The 25,223-nt window shown below is 35.7% G+C and overlaps 1 protein-coding gene across 5 annotated transcripts in view; it reads left to right on the forward strand.

Annotated features, from left to right (window-relative positions):
* The window catches only part of LOC131365118 (hemicentin-1-like), a 153,804-nt gene extending 131,445 nt beyond the window's left edge, over window positions 1-22,359 (forward strand). Inside the window, exons 3-18 of one of the 5 annotated variants that reach the window (XM_058408743.1) lie at window positions 521-577; window positions 3,644-3,949; window positions 10,911-11,216; window positions 11,299-11,592; window positions 12,372-12,671; window positions 13,242-13,529; window positions 13,632-13,970; window positions 15,033-15,332; window positions 15,905-16,192; window positions 16,296-16,631; window positions 17,698-17,997; window positions 18,571-18,858; window positions 18,969-19,298; window positions 20,753-21,067; window positions 21,569-21,856; window positions 22,074-22,359. In XM_058408743.1, coding sequence (XP_058264726.1) covers window positions 521-577; window positions 3,644-3,949; window positions 10,911-11,216; window positions 11,299-11,592; window positions 12,372-12,671; window positions 13,242-13,529; window positions 13,632-13,970; window positions 15,033-15,332; window positions 15,905-16,192; window positions 16,296-16,631; window positions 17,698-17,997; window positions 18,571-18,858; window positions 18,969-19,298; window positions 20,753-21,067; window positions 21,569-21,856; window positions 22,074-22,237 — 4,499 coding nt within the window. In that variant the 3' untranslated portion in view covers window positions 22,238-22,359. The other 4 variants (XM_058408765.1, XM_058408773.1, XM_058408757.1 and 1 more) reach the window with 4 other exon arrangements.
* The last annotated feature ends 2,864 nt before the right edge of the window (window positions 22,360-25,223 follow it).

Below are 25,223 nucleotides of genomic sequence, written 5' to 3' on the forward strand. Positions count from 1 at the left end.
ATCGTGACTTCAGGTACGATTACATTTATTACACAGATTTAATATGACCTAAAAAATTTTTACACAGTTTTAGAAAATATATTTGTGTGCTCGTACCGCTTCTGGTCCGTATATTGTATGAGTAGTACGGTAAACCGTAACACTGTGACTACGGTGCTTTTAGTTACTGGGGAAAAGGAACGATGGTGACTGTGACTTCAGGTACGATTACATTTATTACACAGATTTAATATGACCTAAAAAAAATTTACACAGTTTTAGAAAATATATTTGTGTGCTCGTACCGCTTCTGGTCCGTATATTGTATGAGTAGTACGGTAAACCGTAACACTGTGACTACGATGCTTTTGATTACTGGGGAAAAGGAACGATGGTGACTGTGACTTCAGGTACGATTACATTTATTACACAGATTTAATATGACCTAAAAATTTTTTACACAGTTTTAGAAAATATATTTGTGTGCTCGAACCGCTTCTGGTCCGTATATTGTATGAGTAGTACGGTAAACCGTAACACTGTGACTACGGTGCTTTTGATTACTGGGGAAAAGGAACGATGGTGACTGTGACTTCAGGTAAGAAATGAAAACCAAGCCACTATAGAATTTTCTCCTTATTTGTAATAATTTTATTGTAACAGTTTGAGTCTATGTAGCAGTTTATATCCATCAATTCACATGTTTAGAAAACGTTAAACGAAGATGGGGGTTCAGCGACAGCACTTCATTTAAAATAGAAAAAAATCATCTTTAATTCATTTAATGTTTTTTTTATTACTTGTTCTTAAAAAAAACAGCGTCGATATGCTTTAGGTTTTAAGTTTTTGTGAAGGACGTTTAGACATTATCAGTAATACTTCGATAAATCGGACAGTCAGGTCTTTTTGAACGATGGCAGAATAGATTTAAGTCACTGTGACTACCCTTTTGACTACTGGGGAAAAGGAACGATGGTCACCGTTACTTCTGGTAAGACAAGCATCTTATTCGTGCCGTTACACGAACATTAATTCTTTTTGACATTTTTTTTGGAAAATCGAAATAAATTGCTGACTTGATTCCCAGAATTTAACATTAGCCAGTAAAACTCTTAGAAACGCTTAACGCAATATAACGCTTCAAGTTCCTTTGAAACTTTAAAAGATTTTTAAATTGAAGGTTTTTAGTTAGTTTTAGTACAGATAATAATGTTGCTAAAATCCTACAAGACTGCGTTTTTCCGCTAAAAACATCAAATTATTATTATTTTTTTTTAAATAAGCGTTAGGTCTATTTTTTATGTTTATAAGTTCTCTATTTGGTTGCATCTATTCATTTTAATGATGTGCGTCCAAAGCGCTATAATATTACTGATGTAGTTTAATGTAGTATAGATTAGTGTATTGTGGTGTGCTGTAAACTTGAGCACTGTGTAACTGGGGTTTTGACTACTGGGGAAAAGGCACACTTGTCACCGTAACAAGCGGTAAGTAAATTCAGCGCTTTTACCGTAATCTTTATTTCTTTGCTAATAATGCGATATTTAATGGTCTAAATTGTACATCTAAAAACACGGACGTTAAAAGGTAATTACATAATATTTTGTGAGACGGTTATATTGAAAGTAAGTGAATTATTATTCTTAAAAAAATAATCTGAAGAAAATCCTGAAAAGTAATTCGAGTGTTTTTCTTATGGTAATAATTTACAAATCATTATTATTATTAATTTAAACTTCTTTGTCTGCTTAGAATTGGTCAGTTGGTTCAAGTATCTTAGATTTTAAAAGATTCAATATACTGTATATTGCTTACATCTGTCAGTATTATTATTATTATTATTATTATTATTATTATTATTATTATTATTATTATTATTATTATTATTATTATGTTTAAAAAAATATCAATACCCTCAGCAAATCGTTCCGAATTTGTTTTACGACAAAAAATTGTATTTATTATAATATTACAAATGCGTTCTCAAATAATAAGTTTTATTGGTTAAAAATTTTATGTTAGTTTTAATTGTCTCACGTTTGAAATTTTTGAATAATTCTTATCTTAAGAAAACGAATTAAATCGTATGAAATGGGCGGGTTTAGTGATCGTACTCGTTTCGTTTAATTTCTATTAATGTAAAATAGTACTTATATTGCGTTTTTATGCTCAATATGAATCAGTTAGTTCAAGTACCTTAATGATCTTGATTTTTTTTTTAATAACAAAAAGCACCGTTAGATTATGCAGATTATGATACTGTGCTTATGAGTTGGTACGTCTGTCAGTTTTTATCATTATTATTATTATTATTATTATTATTATTATTATTATTATTATTATTATTATTATAGATCCAAATTTGTTTTGCGACAAGAAATTGCATTTATAATAATAACGGGGTTTTACAAATATGTTTTAAATGAAGAAAAAAAATCAAGTTTTATTAGTTTAAATTTTTCAGGTAGTTTTAATTGTCTCATATTTGAACATTTGGAACCATTCTTTGCTTAAGAGAACAAATTGAACTGTAAGAAATGTGCGGGTTTGGAGTCGGTTAAAGTACTTTAACGACATAGAAAACCTGATTATATACTGAATATACTGTAGTGATGAGTTCATATTCTGCTTTTGTCTGTCAGCATTAGTAGAAGTGGTATTAATAATAATAATAATAATAATAATAATAATAATAATAACAATAAATATGTAAATTGGCCGATTTCAATGTAATAATTTTACATTACACAATCATTTTTAATGTTTAATTAAAAAACAGTCGGTCTAACCTTCAGTAAATGCTTCCGAATCTGTTTTGCGACAATAAATTGTGTTTATTATAATATCGGTGTTTGTTTGTTTGTTTGTTTGTTTGTTTTTACAAATGCGTTCTTAAAAGAAAACGTCAAGTTTTATTAGTTTAGATATTTCATTGTATATTATTCCATAATATTCCATTTTATTGGTTGTAACTGTCGCGTGTTTGAAAGTTTGGAACAATTCGTAGCTAACGAGAACGAATTGAATCGTAAGAAATGGGCGGGTTTAGTGATCGTACCCATTTTCCCCACAACCTCAGTCGTCTGAAATGCAATGGTTGAAAACTGCGCACGTTTGTTTGAGCGTGAGGTGAGAACGAGTTTATAATGATATGCGTTGTATGCACGTATGTATGTATGTATGTATGTATGTATGTATGTGTGTATGTATGTGTGTGTGTATGTATGTGTGTATATGTGTGTGTATGTATGTATGTATGTATGCATGTATGTGTGTATGTATGTATGTGTGTGTGTGTGTGTGTGTGTGTGTGTGTGTATGTATGTATGTATGTATGATTATTGCTGTTATATCTCTGAATGAAACCAATGATTAATAATTATTATTGGTGAAGTCTGAACAATGATATGTTTATTAAATATATGATTATTAATAATTGGTAGGCTACTTACACGGTGAGTAAAATTTAGTGTATAATATATAATATTGTATAATATACAGGTTTGGTATCAGATTAGAAAGGGGGAAATCTAGTTTTCCAACAGGAAATGCTGAGTGCCAAAAATAAAAATCAAGTCTATTCTTTGCTTCCAGACACAGAGATCCAGAGTTGGTTGGTACACTGATTATCTATCTATCTATCTATCTATCTATCTATCTATAGCTGTGCAAGGCCCCCCGCAGTCCCTGTTTCCACTTTGGCAGTGCGACCCGTCCAAGGACGGTTACATCACTCTTGGCTGTGTCACTCGCGATTTGGCCTCCGCCGACGGACTGACCTTCAGTTGGAAAGATCCCAGCGGGAACGCGATAACCGACGTCGTGCAATACCCGGCGGTGCGTGCGAACGGAGGTTATACCTCTGTGAGCCACGTGCGCGTCAAGTTTGCCGAATGGGACCAGCAGAAGCAGTACAAGTGCAAAGTCGAAAACAGCAAAGGAGAAAAGGAAGCGCCCTTGAGAAAGCCAGGTAGGCGAGAAACATCCAGGGGAAAAAAAACAAAAATTTCACACGCATTTATGCCTCATTTCCAAGTCAACAATAAACAGAGCTACTTTATTAGGTGACTTACACGTGCCCCATACAAACACTCTAAAGATAAAGTAAACTATCTTTGTTTTGCGTAGATGGACCCATGAAGGGAACGTGAATATAGTGCACCTTTGGTACATAATTGGACCTTATGGTCTAGTGATACAAGTGGTCAAATATAAACATTAAACGTACCACTCCAGTGACAAGAAAAAAGTACAGTTTGTAAGTAGGTTGCTGACACTGTATAAGGTATTTGGTGAAATTGTTCAAAACACAAGCAAGAAAGCAAACAGTAATAAACGTTAAAACAAATAGACATATATAACTATGCATTTATGATCACTTTAACATCTACTACATGTGAATTAGTACATGTAAAATGTTTCCTTAACACAGACTTAATTAAAAAGAAGTTCCTGTAAAACTCATTTAAATAGAAGATCAAAAAAAAGAGAGAGAACAAAAATTCAGCTACAACAGTTTTTCTTCCTCCAAATAGCGTCAACGGTCATATAGATGGTTGCAACTTTCTCTTAGCTACTTGTATAATCTAAATACAGTCTCAGTGTGAGCATTATTCTTTAAGAAAAATGATGCAAAGGACATGGAATTAGACTCTAAAAAGAATGAATATCTACAATCGTTTCAAATTCAAGTCCATGTTAAAGAGGACATTGTATGTCTAATCACACTGAGACAGTCTGCTTTGGCCATTTAAAGTGTCTGACTAAAGGTTTATTATTTCTATCTATGGATTTGCTGGGTTTCTATCAGCAGTGGAATATTTCATGCCCAAAGTCAAACATGTTAAATGCCAAAGCTTATGTACACTGTGTGCGCTTTCTCTGCCAATGCTCAACAAAGCCTGTTCCCTTTTGTTCAACTTTGGCTTATGACTCCTCGCATGCTTGTTGCCACAGTATATCATCAAAGAACATTTAAAAAAAAAAAGTTTGCTGTGGCATAAACAGGTTGAAGTGATGAAGTAGATGTTACAGACTATTAAAGTAGAATTTAAGGTTTGTTTGTTTTCTACTCAAATCCATAGATGCAATGAGTTTTCTCCTGATTAGTTTTACTCTAATCTAAGTGTCATTTATTTACCCATAATTGCTTAACCTGTGCAAAAGAAAGCATGATGGGAAAAGCAACCATAAGAAAAACAAAAGAAAAATAGTTAGTAGGCAAATTTGTGTAATGTGAAGTGTTTTATTCCACTTCTACCACAATTAGGCAATTTGCTAAGTTAATAAGATATAACCTGGCTATATACATATAGTTTATGTTACTAAAAAAGTAAGTCCTCTGGCTCTGAAACTGGAGACTTCTTCCATATAAAGTTAACAAAAAAATGTCTCCTTACAGAACACATTTTTTAAAATGTGTATTTATTAATAGAATTATTATATTATGTGGAGCATCAACTATACAAGTACCTGTTCAAGTTGTTACTATAGAAAATATAGACAATTTATTAACATTAATTGATCATTTGACAGCAATCTGATATAAATGTTTATAGATTATGTGGTTTAAAAAAAATAGCACATTTCCGCCCTTTATACTGTGGCAACACAAGCTGTGCCTATTGCTGCTGCATACGTATCTGTGTATGTTTGTTTTGCAGATGTGGTCGAGCTCCCTGCATCTCTGCTTCTAACAGCTCCAATCCAAACAGAAATAGACAACGGAACAGCTACCTTCATCTGCTTAGCTACACAATTTTCGCCTAAAACGCATAAATTTAAGTGGAGTCAGGACCAGAAGGACCTCAACAGCAAGGTCAAAGCCACCATACTAAGCCAGGATACGAGTGGTTACACTGCTGTAAGTGTTTTGGAAATGACCAGCAATGAATGGACGGGCTCATCTACTCCAGTTAAGTGCGAATTTGAGCAGAAGAAATGGACTGCGTCTAAAGATGTGGCTTACGGTATGTATTATATTATTCATTCATTTCATTAAAACCCCCTCTAACAGCTCAATGTTATTGTTAAACCATAGTAATGAGAAAATGTTTTTTATTAAACAATACAAAGTACATGCTAAATGTTGTAAATGAAACTGTATGTTTGGTTTAAAGTAACCATTTGGAGTCTAGTTTGAATGAAAATTTCAGTTCCATGATTATTTGGGTTTGATGTTCATTAAAACTATAAATTGCATGTTTTTTTTTTATTCAAAAGTCATTTGAATTGAATCACTTAAACTTGTTTCTGCACCTTCTTTACAGTGCCTGGTGATGTACAACAGCCAGAGGTACGCATAATCCCGCCTTCCACCAGGGACATGCTGATCAACAGAGCTGGTGATCTTGTGTGCAAAGGTGATGGAGAGCCAGGTTTCTCGGACATTAAATGGCTTCAAGGCACTAAAGTGCTCTCATCAACAACGGAAACAAACCAACCAACCAATAGCACAATCAAAGCCAGTCTCAGAATCAATTACACTGAGTGGACCAGTGGCTCTACATTCACCTGTCAGGTGCACCATAAGTCATTCCCCACATCGTTTAAAGAGATCGACTATAAAAAAGAAAATGGTAAGAAATACTTTTACTACTTTTACTTCTTGCTCTTTATTTGTACGATAAAGCTATGAGTTGATACTAACTATAAGAAATTCTGTGCAAATTAGTTATTTTACGTCTGACCAGTGTTTGCCAACATAAGGAAACAATGCAAGTATAAGAAACTGAGCATGTTTTGAAGTTAACTGTGATTTCACGTTCATAGGCAACGAGGTCTGCCCCGAGGTTTACTTGCTCCCTCCACCAGAGAATTCAGATGAATGGGTGACCCTGACTTGCTATGTAAAAGACTTCTACCCTAAGGAGGTGGCTGTGTCTTGGCTTGTTAACGATAAAAAAGTGGAAACTCTGAGCAGCTATGAGCAATACACCACTAACGTTATTGACAAAAACGGCAAGTTTTCAGCATACAGCCAGCTTATTGCCAAAGCTGAAGATTGGAAAAAAGGGGCTGTTTTCACCTGCAGGGTTTATCATGAGTCCATCGAGGACTCTGTACGCCTCATATCCAGATGCATCAGTAGCAGTTCAAACCCGCCCGCCGTAATGAATCTTAGTCTGAATGTTCCCTCAGTCTGCAACAAGAAGTAATAGGCAGTGTCTTGTCTGCTATTAATGCTTGTTTTATTTTTTATTTTTTTGCCCCGTCTTCTATGTCTTTTTCTTTTTTTTAATTAATGCAGTGTCATTGTCTTGAAGTCTGTCTGATGCTTGTGTGTCCTTGTTTTCTGGAATATGTCTGATGCAATATTACACTGAAACAATGACAATAAAAAAAATCCTTCAGCATGTACCCTGTGCAGTACAGAAATATTATATTATTATTTTACCAACTTTATACAGCACTATATTGCTATATCCTAAATACTGATTGTGTAAAATAATGCCATGGCTGCACCTGGACTAGCTTTCAGTTAAGACATTTTAAGTTACAGCTGCTTTAATGTCCCTTAAGGATCATATTTGCTAGCATTGTCCCGAAAACTGTAATACTTCCAAAGTATGCAGTTTAAAAAATAAGTGTAAAAATGATATGGGCTTCAAAGGTCTATTATAAATGCCTTTTCATTCAATTTAAGGGACAAATCCATGAAATATAGGCCCAAAGCTTTCACCAACAATTTCACAATATATGTGTTTGTGTGTTTGCATTTTTGTAATATTTTTGTCAAGCTTTTTTGTTGCTCTGTGTTAGTGACTATTAGTAAATACATCTTCAATTAGGCCGTAAATAAAATAGTGGCAACAAGAGATAAAATCTGCAGCAAGCCAAGATATTCAGCCTCTCATGTAATGTGGAGAACCTTTTATACCCTTTTCCTTGGCATGTTGGGGATCACCGATTTCATGTTTAACCTGCATACTACATGCAGACCTTTTAATAATTAAAACACACTGACATACTATAATGATACATTATGCTAAATTTGAGATAATAACAAACTGTTTATAGCATTTTGCTAATTTTGAACAGATACACAGGCTTGATAAGGAACGTCGTAGTTTTTTTATCCAATCAGGAGATAAGTTACTAAGACTGTAAATCTATAGATTTCAGCCTATTCAGGACAGTTATTTTGCCAGTATATTTGCCATAATGTTTTGCAGGGAGCCCCATGAGCAATAATACTCTTTAGAATGTGTTGTTAAAGATTTAATCCACGTCACGATAGTGTGACGCAGACTAACGTGAAGTAGAGTTACAAAACGTGTGATTAGCAAGAAACTGCAAAGTGCAAAGCAGTTTTAAAAACATTCTCAAATTACTGTGTGACTGTAAGAAAGCTAAGACTAACATTAAACATATAGTTGATAGATATAGTCATAAGTAATTGTCTTCTTACAGAAAACATTACCATATCAACATGGACAAACATTTGTTTGATCTGTTCATTTTTGATGGTCTGTTTTTACTATGGAAATGATCACTTTAATTAAATCATATTAGAATAAGCACCTTGTGGCCAGAATTACTGTCAGATCACATTCTGGCCTATGAGAGTGTGGTATGAAATCAAATAACAGCGACTGAAACAAAACACTTATTGTAAAAATTTCCATTTAATGAAAGCCAAAGCTTATGTAGTGTTTTAAAACATGGTGCAGTGGAAAAGTAGGTCATATTTAGTCCTAATTTAATTATTTATATTGTATATATTGGGTAAGTTGTGGTGCACCTCATTCATATTTACTGCGTAAACTGCTAATTGTGTAATTTCTGTTCCTGTTTTTATCAAATATATACATGCTTATATAAATGTGTGTGTGTGTGTGTGTGTGTGTGTATGTGTGAGCAGATTGCCCGATGTTGACAGAGCTCTTCCAAAATGAGGTGGAGGTGGATGAAGATAACATGGCAAACACTGCCTTAACCTTTGTATTTCTCTTCCTCTTCTCCCTCTTCTACAGCATCGGAGTAACCGTTATCAAGGTAAGACCTGATCAATAAACATAAACAGGGTGAATCCAAGTATACTGGGGCAAATAAGTAGTATGCAGTAGTATTTACTAGTTTTAAAATCCCACGTACATGCCACAGCAAGAAATGAATAATAAAATGCTACTGATTTCTAAATGCCGAAGGTTTTCTGTTTTTTTAACAGCAGCTCTGACCATCATTCTTGCTGAACTTCAATTAGACAAATCGTTTGCAAATTGCTGTGCTATAAGTGTAATAAAATACTTCAGGTTTTCTTGTTTTCTTAGTTTATTACTTTTAATTGCGATTTTCTAATATGATTTTACTTAATCTCTTCATATCAATGTTTTGATAGAAAAGATTCAAGGTTAGGAGAATGGGACAATAAAGATGATTTCCTTAACTGCTTTATCACTGTAAGAAGTTAATTACAGAACATCCAAACCACTTTATAAGCTTCCTAGTCAAATTGAATTGACTTAGTGCTGTGTTCATACAGTATGCTAGGGTTGACTTGATGTTTTTCATAATTATGCTCCGATTAAATTACAGTTTTAGCTGTAAATCTCTAATTTAAAAAAGTTTGAAGCATCTTTAGAATCTGATCGACACGTGGTGGGGGAAAATGGGGATTTTGTTTAATCGATGGCAGGAAAACTTGGCACGGAATTTCAACAAACTGTCCCAATATATTTGTATTCACCCTAAATAAAATAGAGAGAGAATGAGGGTATTCAAATATTATTTCATTACATAAGTAACAAAAAGAATATATTGTTATACCACATGATGTATGGCTAGGTTTTTTTGATCTAATCACTTTAAAATTGTCATTTCAGGTGAAATGAGTACAGAAACTTCAAATGGAAAGGAGTTTGGTCATCTCTCTGTTTCTTCATTATACTGTTCCCAGTTATACTTTCTGCTTTTGCCTACTAGGCGACTTTCCACTTATTTTATATCTGTAAATACGTTTGGAAATTTAAATGTTAGACTTTTTTTTCATGCTTTCACTCAAAACTCAAATAAATGTCTTACAAAAGTATGCAATTGAATGTCTCTACATCTTTATTTGGATTACTGTCAGCCTTGAAATAGTGTTTATTTCAATAGGCTTAAGTTTTATAAACATTTTCAATAATAATGGTGTTTCTCTAACTTCATGGTGTTGGAATGTACTAAATGTATTTTGTAATATTAATATTCTCTTTTATTAGCTAATTTTTTGTGAATTATTACAAAGGCTTTATCAGTTCACTGAGCAAACCAAGAACATTAAAAAAAAATGCTTTACATAACAAGCAAAAACGCTACATGTAAATGGTCTAATAATGGATGCAAATGGAGCGCTTCTTCCTGTGCAGGTGTGTTTCACTCCATCTCAGAGATGCAGATGAATTTCACTTCTTCTTTCGGAAGATTTAGCCGTTTAACCTTTGGTCTGCTTGTTGCCGCTGCTTGCTGAAGCCTGTCCTGCACTCCTTCCTCTAGCCTTAGCGCGAAATACCACAAACTGCGAAAAACAAAACAGTCTACACACATCGAACCACTAATGTAAGATTAGCTTGTGTTTTTGGTGCAGCACTAAAATGATTCTTAAAAATTATTCGTGCAAAAAACAATATCAAACAAACGGGATAATAACTGATAATTACCATGCTTGATATTACACTCTTAGTTATTTGTCATTAGTTGTTACACTGAATTCTGGTTTTGAAAACTCCAACAGTCAAATAGAAGGAGGTTGCATGTAGCATATGAAAAGCACTTGGATCACTTTTAATGAAATCATCATGATGTTCATATGGGTTCCTTACCAAAGTGTTGTGCTAATATGTGCTAAACACACATAATGAGTGCAAAAACGAAGCTGAAATTTTAAGGATGTTCTACTGAGCAGTAAACATACATATGTACTTCAATTGTTGTTATCTCACTGTTTATAGACGAGGATGTGACTAAGCCCAACATCACCACCAGCAGCAGGACGACAAGCAATGGTGTTAATCTGCTTTGTTGGTTGACTGGTTTTCATCCTAAAGCAATTGGTATTAAGTGGTACCAAGATACGTCACTGCTTAAGGAAGAAAAACCCCTGCAGACCTTCGAGACTTCCAGAGGTAGACAAAAGGAGTTTGCTGTACTGAGCCAAATCACAGTTGATGCACAGACATGGAACAAAGGCACAAAATTCAATTGTGAGGTCAGACACAAGTCTGGGGCGTACAATCAAACTTTCAGCAAATGTGAAGGTCAGTTCAGCAGGAAAAAACGGTGCGGAATAAAAGATCTTTCAAGTCTAACTATAAGTAAACAATCTCTTATTTATTGCAGATAAATTAATAATGCTACCACAGATTCGTCTGGAGAAACCCAGTCTCAAGTCAGTTTTGGAAGAAAAAACTGTTGCAGTCTCCTGTTTTGTTGAAACTGACTTGAACCCTGAAGTGTCATGGCATGTAGATGGACAAAAAATGATCCAGCAAATCAATACCGTGATAGAGCAAGGGACCACAGTTAGCAATCTGACCATGAATGCATTCAAATGGAAACAATTGCTGACAGTAAAGTGCAAAGCTGAACATTCATGTTTCCCTTTTGCAATAGAAAAGGAGATCGTTTTTACAGGTAAGTTGTATATCAGCTTTGATCTATAATGGTATCACATTGCTCCCCACTGACCCAGGTATTTTGTATTTTAGGGTAACTTTATACATTTGCTTTGTCTCTCAATTGTGTAGTGGAACATGACAAAATTTATATTCATAGTATGGGCTTCATTTGCAAAACATCCTAGAATAACAGCAGTATAAAAGCAGCAAAAAAGTATAAGCCATAATAATAATAATAATAATAATGATAATAATAATAATAATAAATGCAGAATAAATGTAGGAGAGGAAATTCTCCTAGGAGGAGAAGGCTCTTCAAGTGCATGATGCAATAAACAAATCATCAAGATACTAACACAAAACAGGGTATGTGTATACATACAACAGATGAACACAATAAATCAAACATCTACTGACAGGAGAAAGGGACTAGAACTAGAACAAAGGCACGTGACAAGAACTAAATGTTGTCATATGACAACATGTGAGAGAGGGAATTCACAATTTCAATTCTAGTTGAAAGCTGATGCTGAAACATTTTGCTCAAATTATTACAAAATTGTGACTTTTGAGACTTATATATATATATATATATATATATATATATTTATATATATGAATTAAGACATTAAGTACATCCATTCTTCAACCTAAAGCAACAGATTTACCTCTGACTGTTACAGGGCAAAAACACTGGAGACTCCTTCCATGAATGTGATAGAAATGTCTCTTTACAGAAGGCTTGACCATATTAAATGTTTGTCTTAAATTGAGACTTTACCTTATGTTTCATAGAACCTCAGAAAACTCCTACAGTGGTTATCAGGAGGAATCTTGCAGACATACAGAAGGAACACACCATAGTGTTGGAGTGTGCCGCAACAGATCTGCCCTCTGGTGAGCTCTTGGTCACCTTCCAGGCCAACGGCATCAAGTTATCTCAAGATCAGTACGTGGATCTGCCCCAAGGCCTGGACTCTCTGACTAGACAAGTCACTGTTCCTATACAACAACCAACCACAGATAAAAGGTTTACCTGCCAGATTGAAAACCAGTCTCGACGGTGGAAATCTGATTCTACAGGAAACATTTTTGGTGAGGAATATTTCCATCCCAATCTATTATTCACCAATATTTACAGGTCACAAGGACACTGGTAGAAATGCCAGCACAGTCAACATGGTGTATTAATTCTGGCCTTCAAATGTCCTCAACCTTAGCTTTTTGCTCAATTTGTAATTAGTCTCCACTTCAGATGTACATGGAATTTTTTTTTTTAAATCTTTGTGCAGTTAATTTTTTTTTGCTTGTATCTTTCAAAACGCATTGAAGCATAATTAAAATGGTTTTATTTTTGAAATATAATAAATGTAATAATGCTGTAAAATTTTACTGAGGTTAATAAATACAGCCTTTTTGTCCCACAAGCTTCATATTGTTTCAAAATTCGCTTGCAAGTAAAAACCTCCCGTATTCCTTTTTATTTTGTTCTAGTCCTGATGGCCGTAAAACAAAATCAGGTTTTACTGCACTATTTTGCCAGTGTGATGTAAAGTGCACTGAAAATTATTGTTTTTTATAAATACGAAATAGAAACGAGTGAGCAAGATCAGCCTGAAATACAATATTTACATTTTGGTCCTAAATATTTGAGCTTCTCTCCAGGTGACCCTTCAGTGGTACTTTCAGTTGTTTCCGGTGTGGATACAAAAGGATCAGAGACTCAAAAACTTCTTTGCTCTGGAATTGGACTTAACCCAAAAATCACTTGGAACCCTGCAGCTGGGAATAATGCTCATATCGCCAGAACAATGGAAGCAGATGGCCGTGTTAAAGTGGTCAGTGAGATAACTGTTCCACAGCCAGACTGGAATAATGGAAATACATTTACCTGCCAAGTCAAGGATCCTACTAGCAACCAATTTTTCAAGAAGAACACCAGTATTTGCTCAGGTATTCTAATAACAGACTACATATCATAAAGGTTTAAAATCTTAAAAAAAAAAGCATGTATGTCTTTACATCACTACACTAATGTCAATTCTTTATCCCCAGTGACTCCAGATTTTGCTCAGAAGGCACAGGTCTACATTCTAGCACCATCCATCAGTGATTTGAAAGCGAATAATAATAATAATAATAAGGTTTCTGTCACCTGTCTGCTGCTGGGCCACAGGCTCAATGCCTTTTCCATTACTTGGAAAGTAGAAAATGCCATTTCCACTCAGGATGTGACCAGAGAGGCTCCCAGAGTCCACATCAATGGAACAGAGAGTCTCCAAAGTGTCCTAAAGGTTCAGACTACAGAATGGAACAATTACAAGACTGTTTCTTGTGAGGTCAAACACTTCTGCTCCAAAGACTCAAAACAATACAACATCTCCAAAATCAGAGGCAAGTCCTGATTGATACCCTGACCTTAAAGGATCCTAATTTATTTATTCATTAATTCATTCATTTTGTTGGTTGTAAAAGGAGAGGAAAACCATGTGTGTGTGACTCAGCTTCTTAATTTACTGTTATTTTAATGAATTTGAATGGCCATAAATACAATTTTACTCCATGTCACACACCTGCCATTGGCCATTAACCCATGTTAAGGGGTTCGAAGGGTCATTTTCCAAATGCATAATAAGAATTAAGACACCTGGAAATATGCACTAATAGAAAAATAATAAAAGAAAAGCTGATGCAGTTACTGTTAACCTAAATTTGATTTTTCTATAAAATCATGTCTCAAATAGTTTATTCCTCATATATAACAATTTTTCAATAATGATATCAATAAAGAATGACCAAATTATCCATTTTATTAAGACAAATCTACATCTGTTTACCTAAAAGCTGTGAAACACACTATATTGCCAAAGGTTTTGGGACACCCCTCCAAATCACTGAATTCAGGTGTTGTTTTTCAGGGGTTGGGCTCGGCCCCTTTAATTCCAGTGAAAGGAACTCTTAATGCTTCAGCACACCAAGACATTTTGGATAATTTCATGTTCACAACTTTGTGGGAACAGTTTCCGGATGACCCCTTCCTGTTCCAACATAACTGCCCACCAGTGCACAAAGCAAAGTCCATAAAGACATGGATGAGTGAGTTTGGTGTGGAGGAACTTGACTGGCCTGCACAGAGTCATGACCTCAGCCTGATCGAAAACCTTTAGGATGAATTAGAGCGTGTCTTGGTATGCTGAAGCATTAAGAGTTCATTTCACTGGAACTCAGGGGCCAAGCCCAACCCCTGAATTCAATCATTTGGAGGGGTGTCCCAAAACATTTAGCAATACAGTGTACATCCATTCTTCAACCTAAAGCAACAGATTTACCTCTGACTGTTACAGGGCAAAAACACTGGAGACTCCTTCCATGAATGTGATAGAAATGTCTCTTTACAGAAGGCTTGACCATATTAAATGTTTGTCTTAAATTGAGACTTTACCTTATGTTTCATAGAACCTCAGAAAACTCCTACAGTGGTTATCAGGAGGAATCTCGCAGACATACAGAAGGAACACACCATAGTGTTGGAGTGTGCCGCAACAGATCTGCCCTCTGGTGAGCTCTTGGTCACCTTCCAGGCCAACGGCATCCAGTTCTCTCAAGATCAGTACGTGGATCTGCCCCAAGGCCTGGACTCTCTGACTAGACAAGTCACTGTTCCTATACAACAACCAACCACAGATAAAAGGTTTACCTGCCAGATTGAAAGCCAGTCTGGACGGTGGAAATCTGATTCTACAGGAAACATTTTTGGTGAGGAATATTTCCATCCCAATCTATTATTCACCAATATTTACAGGTCACAAGGACACTGGTAGAAATGCCAGCACAGTCAACATGGTGTATTAATTCTGGCCTTCAAATGTCTTCAACCTTAGCTTTTTGCTCAATTTGTAATTAGTCTCCACTTCAGATGTACATGGAATTTTTTTTTTTTTAAATCTTTGTGCAGTTAATTTTTTTTTGCTTGTATCTTTCAAAACGCATTGAAGCATAATTAAAATGGTTTTATTTTTGAAATATAATAAATGTAATAATGCTGTAAAATTTTACTGAGGTTAATAAATACAGCCTTTTTGTCCCACAAGCTTCATATTGTTTCAAAATTCGCTTGCAAGTAAAAACCTCCCGTATTCCTTTTTATTTTGTTCTAGTCCTGATGGCCGTAAAACAAAATCAGGTTTTACTGCACTATTTTGCCAGTGTGATGTAAAGTGCACTGAAAATTATTGTTTTTTATAAATACGAAATAGAAACGAGTGAGCAAGATCAGCCTGAAATACAATATTTACATTTTGGTCCTAAATATTTGAGCTTCTCTCCAGGTGACCCTTCAGTGGAACTTTCAGTTGTTTCCGGTGTGGATACAAAAGGATCAGAGACTCAAAAACTTCTTTGCTCTGGAATTGGACTTAACCCAAAAATCACTTGGAACCCTGCAGCTGGGAATAATGCTCATATCGCCAGAACAATGGAAGCAGATGGCCGTGTTAAAGTGGTCAGTGAGATAACTGTTCCACAGCCAGACTGGAATAATGGAAATACATTTACCTGCCAAGTCAAGGATCCTACTAGCAACCAATTTTTCAAGAACAGCACCAGTATTTGCTCAGGTATTCTAATAACAGACTACATATCATAAAGGTTTAAAATCTTAAAAAAAAAAAGCATGTATGTCTTTACATCACTACACTAATGTCAATTCTTTATCCCCAGTGACTCCAGATTTTGCTCAGAAGGCACAGGTCTACATTCTAGCACCATCCATCAGTGATTTGAAAGCGAATAATAATAATAATAAGGTTTCTGTCACCTGTCTGCTGCTGGGCCACAGGCTCAATGCCTTTTCCATTACTTGGAAAGTAGAAAATGCCATTTCCACTCAGGATGTGACCAGAGAGGCTCCCAGAGTCCACATCAATGGAACAGAGAGTCTCCAAAGTGTCCTAAAGGTTCAGACTACAGAATGGAACAATTACAAGACTGTTTCTTGTGAGGTCAAACACTTCTGCTCCAAAGACTCAAAACAATACAACATCTCCAAAATCAGAGGCAAGTCCTGATTGATACCCTGACCTTAAAGGATCCTAATTTATTTATTCATTAATTCATTCATTTTGTTGGTTGTAAAAGGAGAGGAAAACCATGTGTGTGTGACTCAGCTTCTTAATTTACTGTTATTTTAATGAATTTGAATGGCCATAAATACAATTTTACTCCATGTCACACACCTGCCATTGGCCTACCAAAGCATGTTAAGGGGTTCGAAGGGTTATTTTCCAAACGCATAATAAGAATTAAGACACCTGGAAATATGCACTAATAGAAAAATAATAAAAGAAAAGCTGATGCAGTTACTGTTAACCTAAATGTGATTTTTCTATAAAATCATGTCTCAAATAGTTTATTCCTCATATATAACAATTTTTCAATAATGATATTATCAATAAAGAATGACCAAATTATCCATTTTATTAAGACAAATCTACATCTGTTTACCTAAAAGCTGTGAAACACACTATATTGCCAAAGGTTTTGGGACACCCCTCCAAATCACTGAATTCAGGTGTTGTTTTTCAGGGGTTGGGCTCGGCCCCTTTAATTCCAGTGAAAGGAACTCTTAATGCTTCAGCACACCAAGACATTTTGGATAATTTCATGTTCACAACTTTGTGGGAACAGTTTCCGGATGACCCCTTCCTGTTCCAACATAACTGCCCACCAGTGCACAAAGCAAAGTCCATAAAGACATGGATGAGTGAGTTTGGTGTGGAGGAACTTGACTGGCCTGCACAGAGTCATGACCTCAGCCTGATCGAAAACCTTTAGGATGAATTAGAGCGTGTCTTGGTATGCTGAAGCATTAAGAGTTCATTTCACTGGAACTCAGGGGCCAAGCCCAACCCCTGAATTCAATCATTTGGAGGGGTGTCCCAAAACATTTAGCAATACAGTGTACATCCATTCTTCAACCTAAAGCAACAGATTTACCTCTGACTGTTACAGGGCAAAAACACTGGAGACTCCTTCCATGAATGTGATAGAAATGTCTCTTTACAGAAGGCTTGACCATATTAAATGTTTGTCTTAAATTGAGACTTTACCTTATGTTTCATAGAACCTCAGAAAACTCCTACAGTGGTTATCAGGAGGAATCTTGCAGACATACAGAAGGAACACACCATAGTGTTGGAGTGTGCCGCAACAGATCTGCCCTCTGGTGAGCTCTTGGTCACCTTCCAGGCCAACGGCATCAAGTTATCTCAAGATCAGTACGTGGATCTGCCCCAAGGCCTGGACACTCTGACTAGACAAGTCACTGTTCCTATACAACAACCAACCACAGATAAAAGGTTTACCTGCCAGATTGAAAGCCAGTCTGGACGGTGGAAATCTGATTCTACAGGAAACATTTTTGGTGAGGAATATTTCCATCCCAATCTATTATTCACCAATATTTACAGGTCACAAGGACACTGGTAGAAATGCCAGCACAGTCAACATGGTGTATTAATTCTGGCCTTCAAATGTCCTCAACCTTAGCTTTTTGCTCAATTTGTAATTAGTCTCCACTTCAGATGTACATGGAATTTTTTTTTTTTTAAATCTTTGTGCAGTTAATTTTTTTTTTGCTTGTATCTTTCAAAACGCATTGAAGCATAATTAAAATGGTTTTATTTTTGAAATATAATAAATGTAATAACGCTGTAAAATTTTACTGAGGTTAATAAATACAGCCTTTTTGTCCCACAAGCTTCATATTGTTTCAAAATTCGCTTGCAAGTAAAAACCTCCCGTATTCCTTTTTATTTTGTTCTAGTCCTGATGGCCGTAAAACAAAATCAGGTTTTACTGCACTATTTTGCCAGTGTGATGTAAAGTGCACTGAAAATTATTGTTTTTTATAAATACGAAATAGAAACGAGTGAGCAAGATCAGCCTGAAATACAATATTTACATTTTGGTCCTAAATATTTGAGCTTCTCTCCAGGTGACCCTTCAGTGGAACTTTCAGTTGTTTCCGGTGTGGATACAAAAGGATCAGAGACTCAAAAACTTCTTTGCTCTGGAATTGGACTTAACCCAAAAATCACTTGGAACCCTGCAGCTGGGAATAATGCTCATATCGCCAGAACAATGGAAGCAGATGGCCGTGTTAAAGTGGTCAGTGAGATAACTGTTCCACAGCCAGACTGGAATAATGGAAATACATTTACCTGCCAAGTCAAGGATCCTACTAGCAACCAATTTTTCAAGAAGAACACCAGTATTTGCTCAGGTATTCTAATAACAGACTACATATCATAAAGGTTTAAAATCTTTATAAAAATAAAAAAAAAGCATGTGTGTCTTTACATCACTACACTAATGTCAATTCTTTATCCCCAGTGACTCCAGATTTTGCTCAGAAGGCACAGGTCTACATTCTGGCACCATCCATCAGTGATTTGAAAGCGAATAATAATAAGGTTTCTGTCACCTGTCTGCTGCTGGGCCACAGGCTCAATGCCTTTTCCATTACTTGGAAAGTAGAAAATGCCATTTCCACTCAGGATGTGACCAGAGAGGCTCCCAGAGTCCACATCAATGGAACAGAGAGTCTCCGAAGTGTCCTAAAGGTTCAGACTACAGAATGGAACAATTACAAGACTGTTTCTTGTGAGGTCAAACACTTCTGCTCCAAAGACTCAAAACAATACAACATCTCCAAAATCAGAGGCAAGTCCTGATTGATACCCTGACCTTAAAGGATACTAATTTTATTTATTTGTTTGTTGTAAAAAGAAAGAAAAAAGCCTTCATGTGCTTGACTCAGTTCCTTAATTTACTGTTATTTTAATGAATTTGAATGGCCATAAATATGATTTTAGTGTATTTCACACACTTGCCATTGGCATACCAAAGCATGTTAAGGGGTTCGATGGATCTTTTTCCATAAACATACAAGGAATAAGACTTGTAAATATGCCCTTTTACAAAAATAACAACCAGATGCAGTTACTCTTACTACCAAGCTAAATTTGAGTATTGTCTTATAGCAGGTCTCAATGTGTTTATACTTCTTATATCACAGTAATCGCTCATGTTCGTTTATTTTTTAAAAACATAAGAAGAATAAGGCATTCTGTTCCACAGAGGCTGCTCAGGTGCTTGTTCATTCTCTTGTCATTTTGAGACTGGACTTCTGCAACTCTCTACTGGCAGGTCTACCTCTAAATGCAATTCGTCCTCTGCAAATGATCCAAAATGCAGCTGCGTGACTTGTTTTCAACCTGCCTAAGTTCTCACACACAACACCCACTGCTGCATTCCCTCCACTGGCTTCCGGTAGCTGCACGCATCAGATTCACAACACTGATGCTTGCCTACAAAGCGCAAAATAGACCAGCTCCCTTTTACCTCAAAGCTCTATTCACTCCTCACACTGCACCATGCTCCCTCAGACCCCTCGAGCACTGCTCGACTGGTCCCACCATCTCTCAGTTTAGGCAAAATATGCATCTAGACTCTTCTCGGTTCTGGCACCAAGGTGGTGGAAATAACTTCCCCTCAATGTCCAAACAGCTGACTCACTGGCTGCCTCCAAACAACAGATGAAGATCTACCTCTTCCTGAAGCACTCAAACTAGCTCTTATTTTCCGGTTAAGTATTTAAAAAAAATGTTGTGCTATAATTCCTCCCAACAGAGTTTTTAAGGCTTAGTCTATGACCTAGTGAACCAGTATTGATGTATTCATTGATAGACTTCAAAGCACTTTTGCATGTCGCTCTGGATAATGAAAAAATGACCATATTATCCATTTTATGAATCTGTTTCCTGAAAAGCTGTGAAATATAAACATCCATCTTTCAACTTAAAGGTATAGCTTTAGCTCTGATTGTTACAAAGTACACTGAAGACTCCCTCCAGTGTCCCTTTTAAATGTAAAATAAATTTCTCCTTACAGAAATCTTGACCATAAAGTGCTTTTTCTTAATATCTTCATTAGAATTAGACATATCCACCACACAAGCCCCTATGAATCAGCTGTTACTAGAAGAAGTGCATTAATGTAAACCTGTAACCCGAACAACTGACCAATAGTGCTGTATCTGTGATTAAGAGTCACTTATGATATGGGCATATTGCTAGTTAAACAACTACTGAAATTCTAACCTTGTATTTGTTTAGAGCCTAAAAAACCCACCGTCCAAATTCTCAGTCCTAGTGACGACGAACTGTCTGGAAAGGGCAAAGGAGCTCTTCTCTGCTTGATCAAGGACTTTCAACCTGCTGAAATCTCTGTGCACTGGGAGCTGAATGTCAAGCGGCTGGATGCATCTCACTTCACCAACAGTCCAGTCGGCATGCACTCCGAGAGTGGTGGTTATTCCATGCATAGCACACTGACGCTAACATCAAAAATGGAGGATGGCACTTTTTCTTGTGTGGTTATCCACGAGTCGTCTGACACGCCAATCAAAGGCACAATAAAAAACATATACGGTCAGTAACATCACATCCTGTCACTGGTGAAAACAGCTTGCTTAGTTTATGTATAATTTACATCAGTGTTCATCTGAACTACAAATGTTCATGAAATTGCTGACGATCAAATCTAGATTACTATTTAGTTCCATTTATTAACAGAGCATATAAATGCTTGTACTTTTTTTTACTTAGTCATACAATTTTTAAATTAAAATTCTTTTACTCTCAGAGCCTGTAAAATAATAATAATAATATTAATAATAATAATAACAATAAGAATAAGAAGAGGAAGAAGAAGGAAGGAGGAGAATAAAAACAATCTGCACAATCAAATTTAAGAAGTATGGTCATTTATATTACATATTCAGAATTATACTTGAATGAACAAATATATCTCACAGCATTATAATCTACCATCATATACTTAAACCTTTTACACTATAAGCAATAACTGACTGTTGACATCACTGAAATCTGTCTTTGTTTTTCTCACCTCCCTCTGGGTCCATCATCCAGCCTCTATAAAGCAACAGGAACCCTCTGTGAAGCTGCTTAACAATCAAAATGAGCTGTTGTGTCTGGTGTATGATTACAGCCCATCTGCCATTAACATCACCTGGCTCCAAAATAGTGTTAATTTAACACATGGGAACAGAACCAGCAGCCCTGCCAAAGGGTCTGATGGAAAATTCAGCATTCAAAGCCACCTCTATGTCCAGGCCTCAGAATGGGCACCTGGAGACACATACACTTGCCAGGTTGAGCACATCACTGGCACCACCACTCACTCCATCTCCAAAACAGGTGAATTTATTTTGTTTTTATAGAATTTATTAAAGTTTTCCAGGGACTTATCCTGTTCAATATACAATTCTGTTAAAGAATGCTAGCATCTTTGGTGTTTAATTCAACCTTTACTTAAACGACAAAGCTGAAATTATTCAATAAGCACAGATGAACAAAATCTTTACTTCTCTTCAGGTTGAAGTGACAAAATAACAAAAATCCTTTCTTCTTAAAGAATTTATTGAAGAGTCAATATACTTTGATGAGAACAAGTCTGAAGCTGCATCACTGGATCAGTCTGAGGAAACCTGGAACATGGCCTGTGCCTTCATCATACTCTTCATTATCTCTCTCATCTATGGATGTTCAATGACTCTGGTCAAAGTAAAGGCTGCTTGATCAGTTATTTAGAAAGTTTAGATTAATCTAATGCTTTTTTTTTTGCTGTATTGCATTTGCTTAAATGAAAAATTGATGGATTTTGTTTTTCAAATAAAGGATATATATTCATGTTTTATCAATCTATTGTTAACAGCAGTGACATTTCTTTTTACTATTTCACCTGAACATAGAGACACAAGTTTTCTCATCAAAATCTAATAAAATATGCACAACATACCCATGTACCTCCTACAACAGACTCCTCAAGTATAAGGCACACAAAGATGTTAACTAGGATTCCTTCTTTCTGCTCCTAATGCTAGATGTGTAATTTACCAGGTAGATATTTAAGGTTTGTTAAGGCTTCTGAAATAAAAAAAAATTTAAAAAAAAGAGGGGAAAAAAAACATACATTGTGTCAATGTGTAATCATTTATTTTTATAATAATAAAGATGATAATAATAAAAATAATAATACTAGTAGTTCATGCTCACTAGTCTGACAAAATATCAAAGCTCAATTGTCAACTTTCACATCACCTTCCAGTCTCTCACATTAGTGTAATATTACACCGTTTTGTTGCCTGAACTTTAGGTGATCTGCATGTGGTTCTTTCCCAACGGAGAGTTCCTTAAACACTCTGAATTTGGTGAGCCCTTTCCAGAATCAAAATCCATGGACTCCCTTAAACTGCAAATATGCCATTTATTTGAGCAATTAGAGGAGCATATTTTTAACGTTCTGCTTATACACATGTGGGTTTGAAACTCTTTTGAAGCACTTCCTGTTTTTTAAAGCATTATTTATTCTTGTTTTCAGTTATGATTTTTGAGTTAACTCTTTCTTTTAACTTTATTTCCAAGTGAGCAGTCTTTAGACCATTTTAACCAGTCTTGAAAAAGAAAATAAACACCACAACTTACCTTATGAGAACCTAAACAATAATTGAAGCAATAATAGAAAAGTATCAAATGAACAGATTAATGAAGGGTGCACATTAGGGATGCCACAATACTCAATATAATATTGAGCCGTTCGGTACAACCTCCACGGTTCAGTACGCGCATGTGAACAGTGGGGGTTTTTTTCGGTCTTTCCTTAAAATAATAATAACCATGTGTTTTATTAATCTCTGAACCGCATGTTTGTGTTTGCCTGTACTGCATGTCGAGGCGCTGAGACAGACACGCCTCCCCACGAGTAAATATCCAGTCAGTGAGCGCTAAAGTTAGGGCCGCTTAACCACGCTTGCGATGCTGATGTCAGATTTCACAATTTTCAAACCTGTGGTGTGGGAACATTTCGGATTATTTGTTGACTATGATGCCGAAGAAACAAAAATGCTAAACAAAAAATGACTGTGTGTAATCACTGTTCCACACGAGTTACCTACTCAAATAGAAACACTTCCAACATGACCACACATCTGCAGCTCCATCACCCAGAGATATCACTGTCTGGAAGCAGGATGGCAGAGCAGGTAACACAGGCATCCAAAAACTAACAGTCCCTAGCTGATTCCTTCCAGCATTCGCACCCAACTGGTTCCGAGAGACACAAAAATAATTATAATATAATAACTGCTAAAGATTAGCAGCCGTTTTCGGTGATCAGTGATGTGGGCTTACGGCAACTTATAAAAGTGCTCAACCTGTGTTACACACTACCGACACAGACTTTTTCCCGACCTCTACGAAAAAAACACGCAAAAAAATCGAAAACGAATTGGCTAAAGCACAAAGCCTTGATCTAATAACAGGTAGTTGGACCTCGCGGGTAACAGAGTTATCACACCGTGACTGGTCATTACATAGCGGATTGGGGGGGGGGGGGAGCGCTGTCCAAACCCGTCTCTTGTAATAAAGACATCCAAGCGTTAATTTTTATATCTCACTATTTTCAGTACACTATGAATGTGTACAAGTTGATTTTTGCATTTAAGTAAAATAAAGAGAATTGCAACTAAAACCAGTTTTTTTTTCTTCTTAGCATACTTACTGTTCCTGTCACCTAAGTAAAGGGTAAAAAAAACTAATTTGCCAAGCCATCTGAACCGAACACCGCGGTTAAAAAAAACGCGGTACGTATTAAACCATGGGTTAACTGTATTGTTGCATCCCTAATGCACATACATAGACGCAAGCACTTCTTGGCCGTGCATATTAGTGTGTAATATTTTGTTTAATATCATAAATTCATCGGGGCTTGAACCTAAACACCATGAACTGATTTGATTAGCAAAGCAGAACACCTGATCGCTTGAGAGCTCTCACGTCTTCACATGTGTGTTTCGGTGTCTATCTGTGTGTTGCTTCAGGCTCTGATAGTCACAGCTGGGGTGAGAAATTGATTTGAAACCGTGAACTGGGACTTTTTTCGCAGAACAAATTTGCATTTCAAAGTACCTATATGAAAATTATCTTTATCTTTCATCTCTACATTATTTATACTTTATTTATACACTGTGATCATGGTTAAGCTAGTCATTATATTAAACTGCTGAAAATTCACCCACAAGTTGACCATGCAGAAAATGTTCAGAATAAGTCCAGTGTGCTTTGCAGTTTGAGCAGAATATTAACATTATCGATATGTTTTTTAAAAAATTAATGCAAATATTTAATCAATACAAATTTAGAATATTTATATTCAAACAAGCATGTCTGCTCAAAATCCAAACTAAAAATGCAAACCTTTTGCCAAAATATGATCATTCACACACAAAATAGGAAAATTAAAATACTATGGGAATCAAGTCTAAATTATTAATTTAAATATAACAGTGTGATATGTAACCAAGTAGATCAGTTCGTAAGGTTATTATAAGAAATGAAGAGTTCCATTTCACACCATCTTTACTTTTTTTAAAAGCGTGGTTACTGAATAATGACTCTCACAGGAACAGGATGCATCTGTTCTCTAAACCCCAGCACCTTGTGCTTTCTTTATTCAAAAAATGCAAATACGAAAACAAAACAAATAAACTTTTTAAATGAACTTTAA

The sequence above is a fragment of the Hemibagrus wyckioides genome, linkage group LG02 (genome assembly GCF_019097595.1).
Source record: "Hemibagrus wyckioides isolate EC202008001 linkage group LG02, SWU_Hwy_1.0, whole genome shotgun sequence".
Lineage (NCBI taxonomy): Eukaryota > Metazoa > Chordata > Actinopteri > Siluriformes > Bagridae > Hemibagrus > Hemibagrus wyckioides.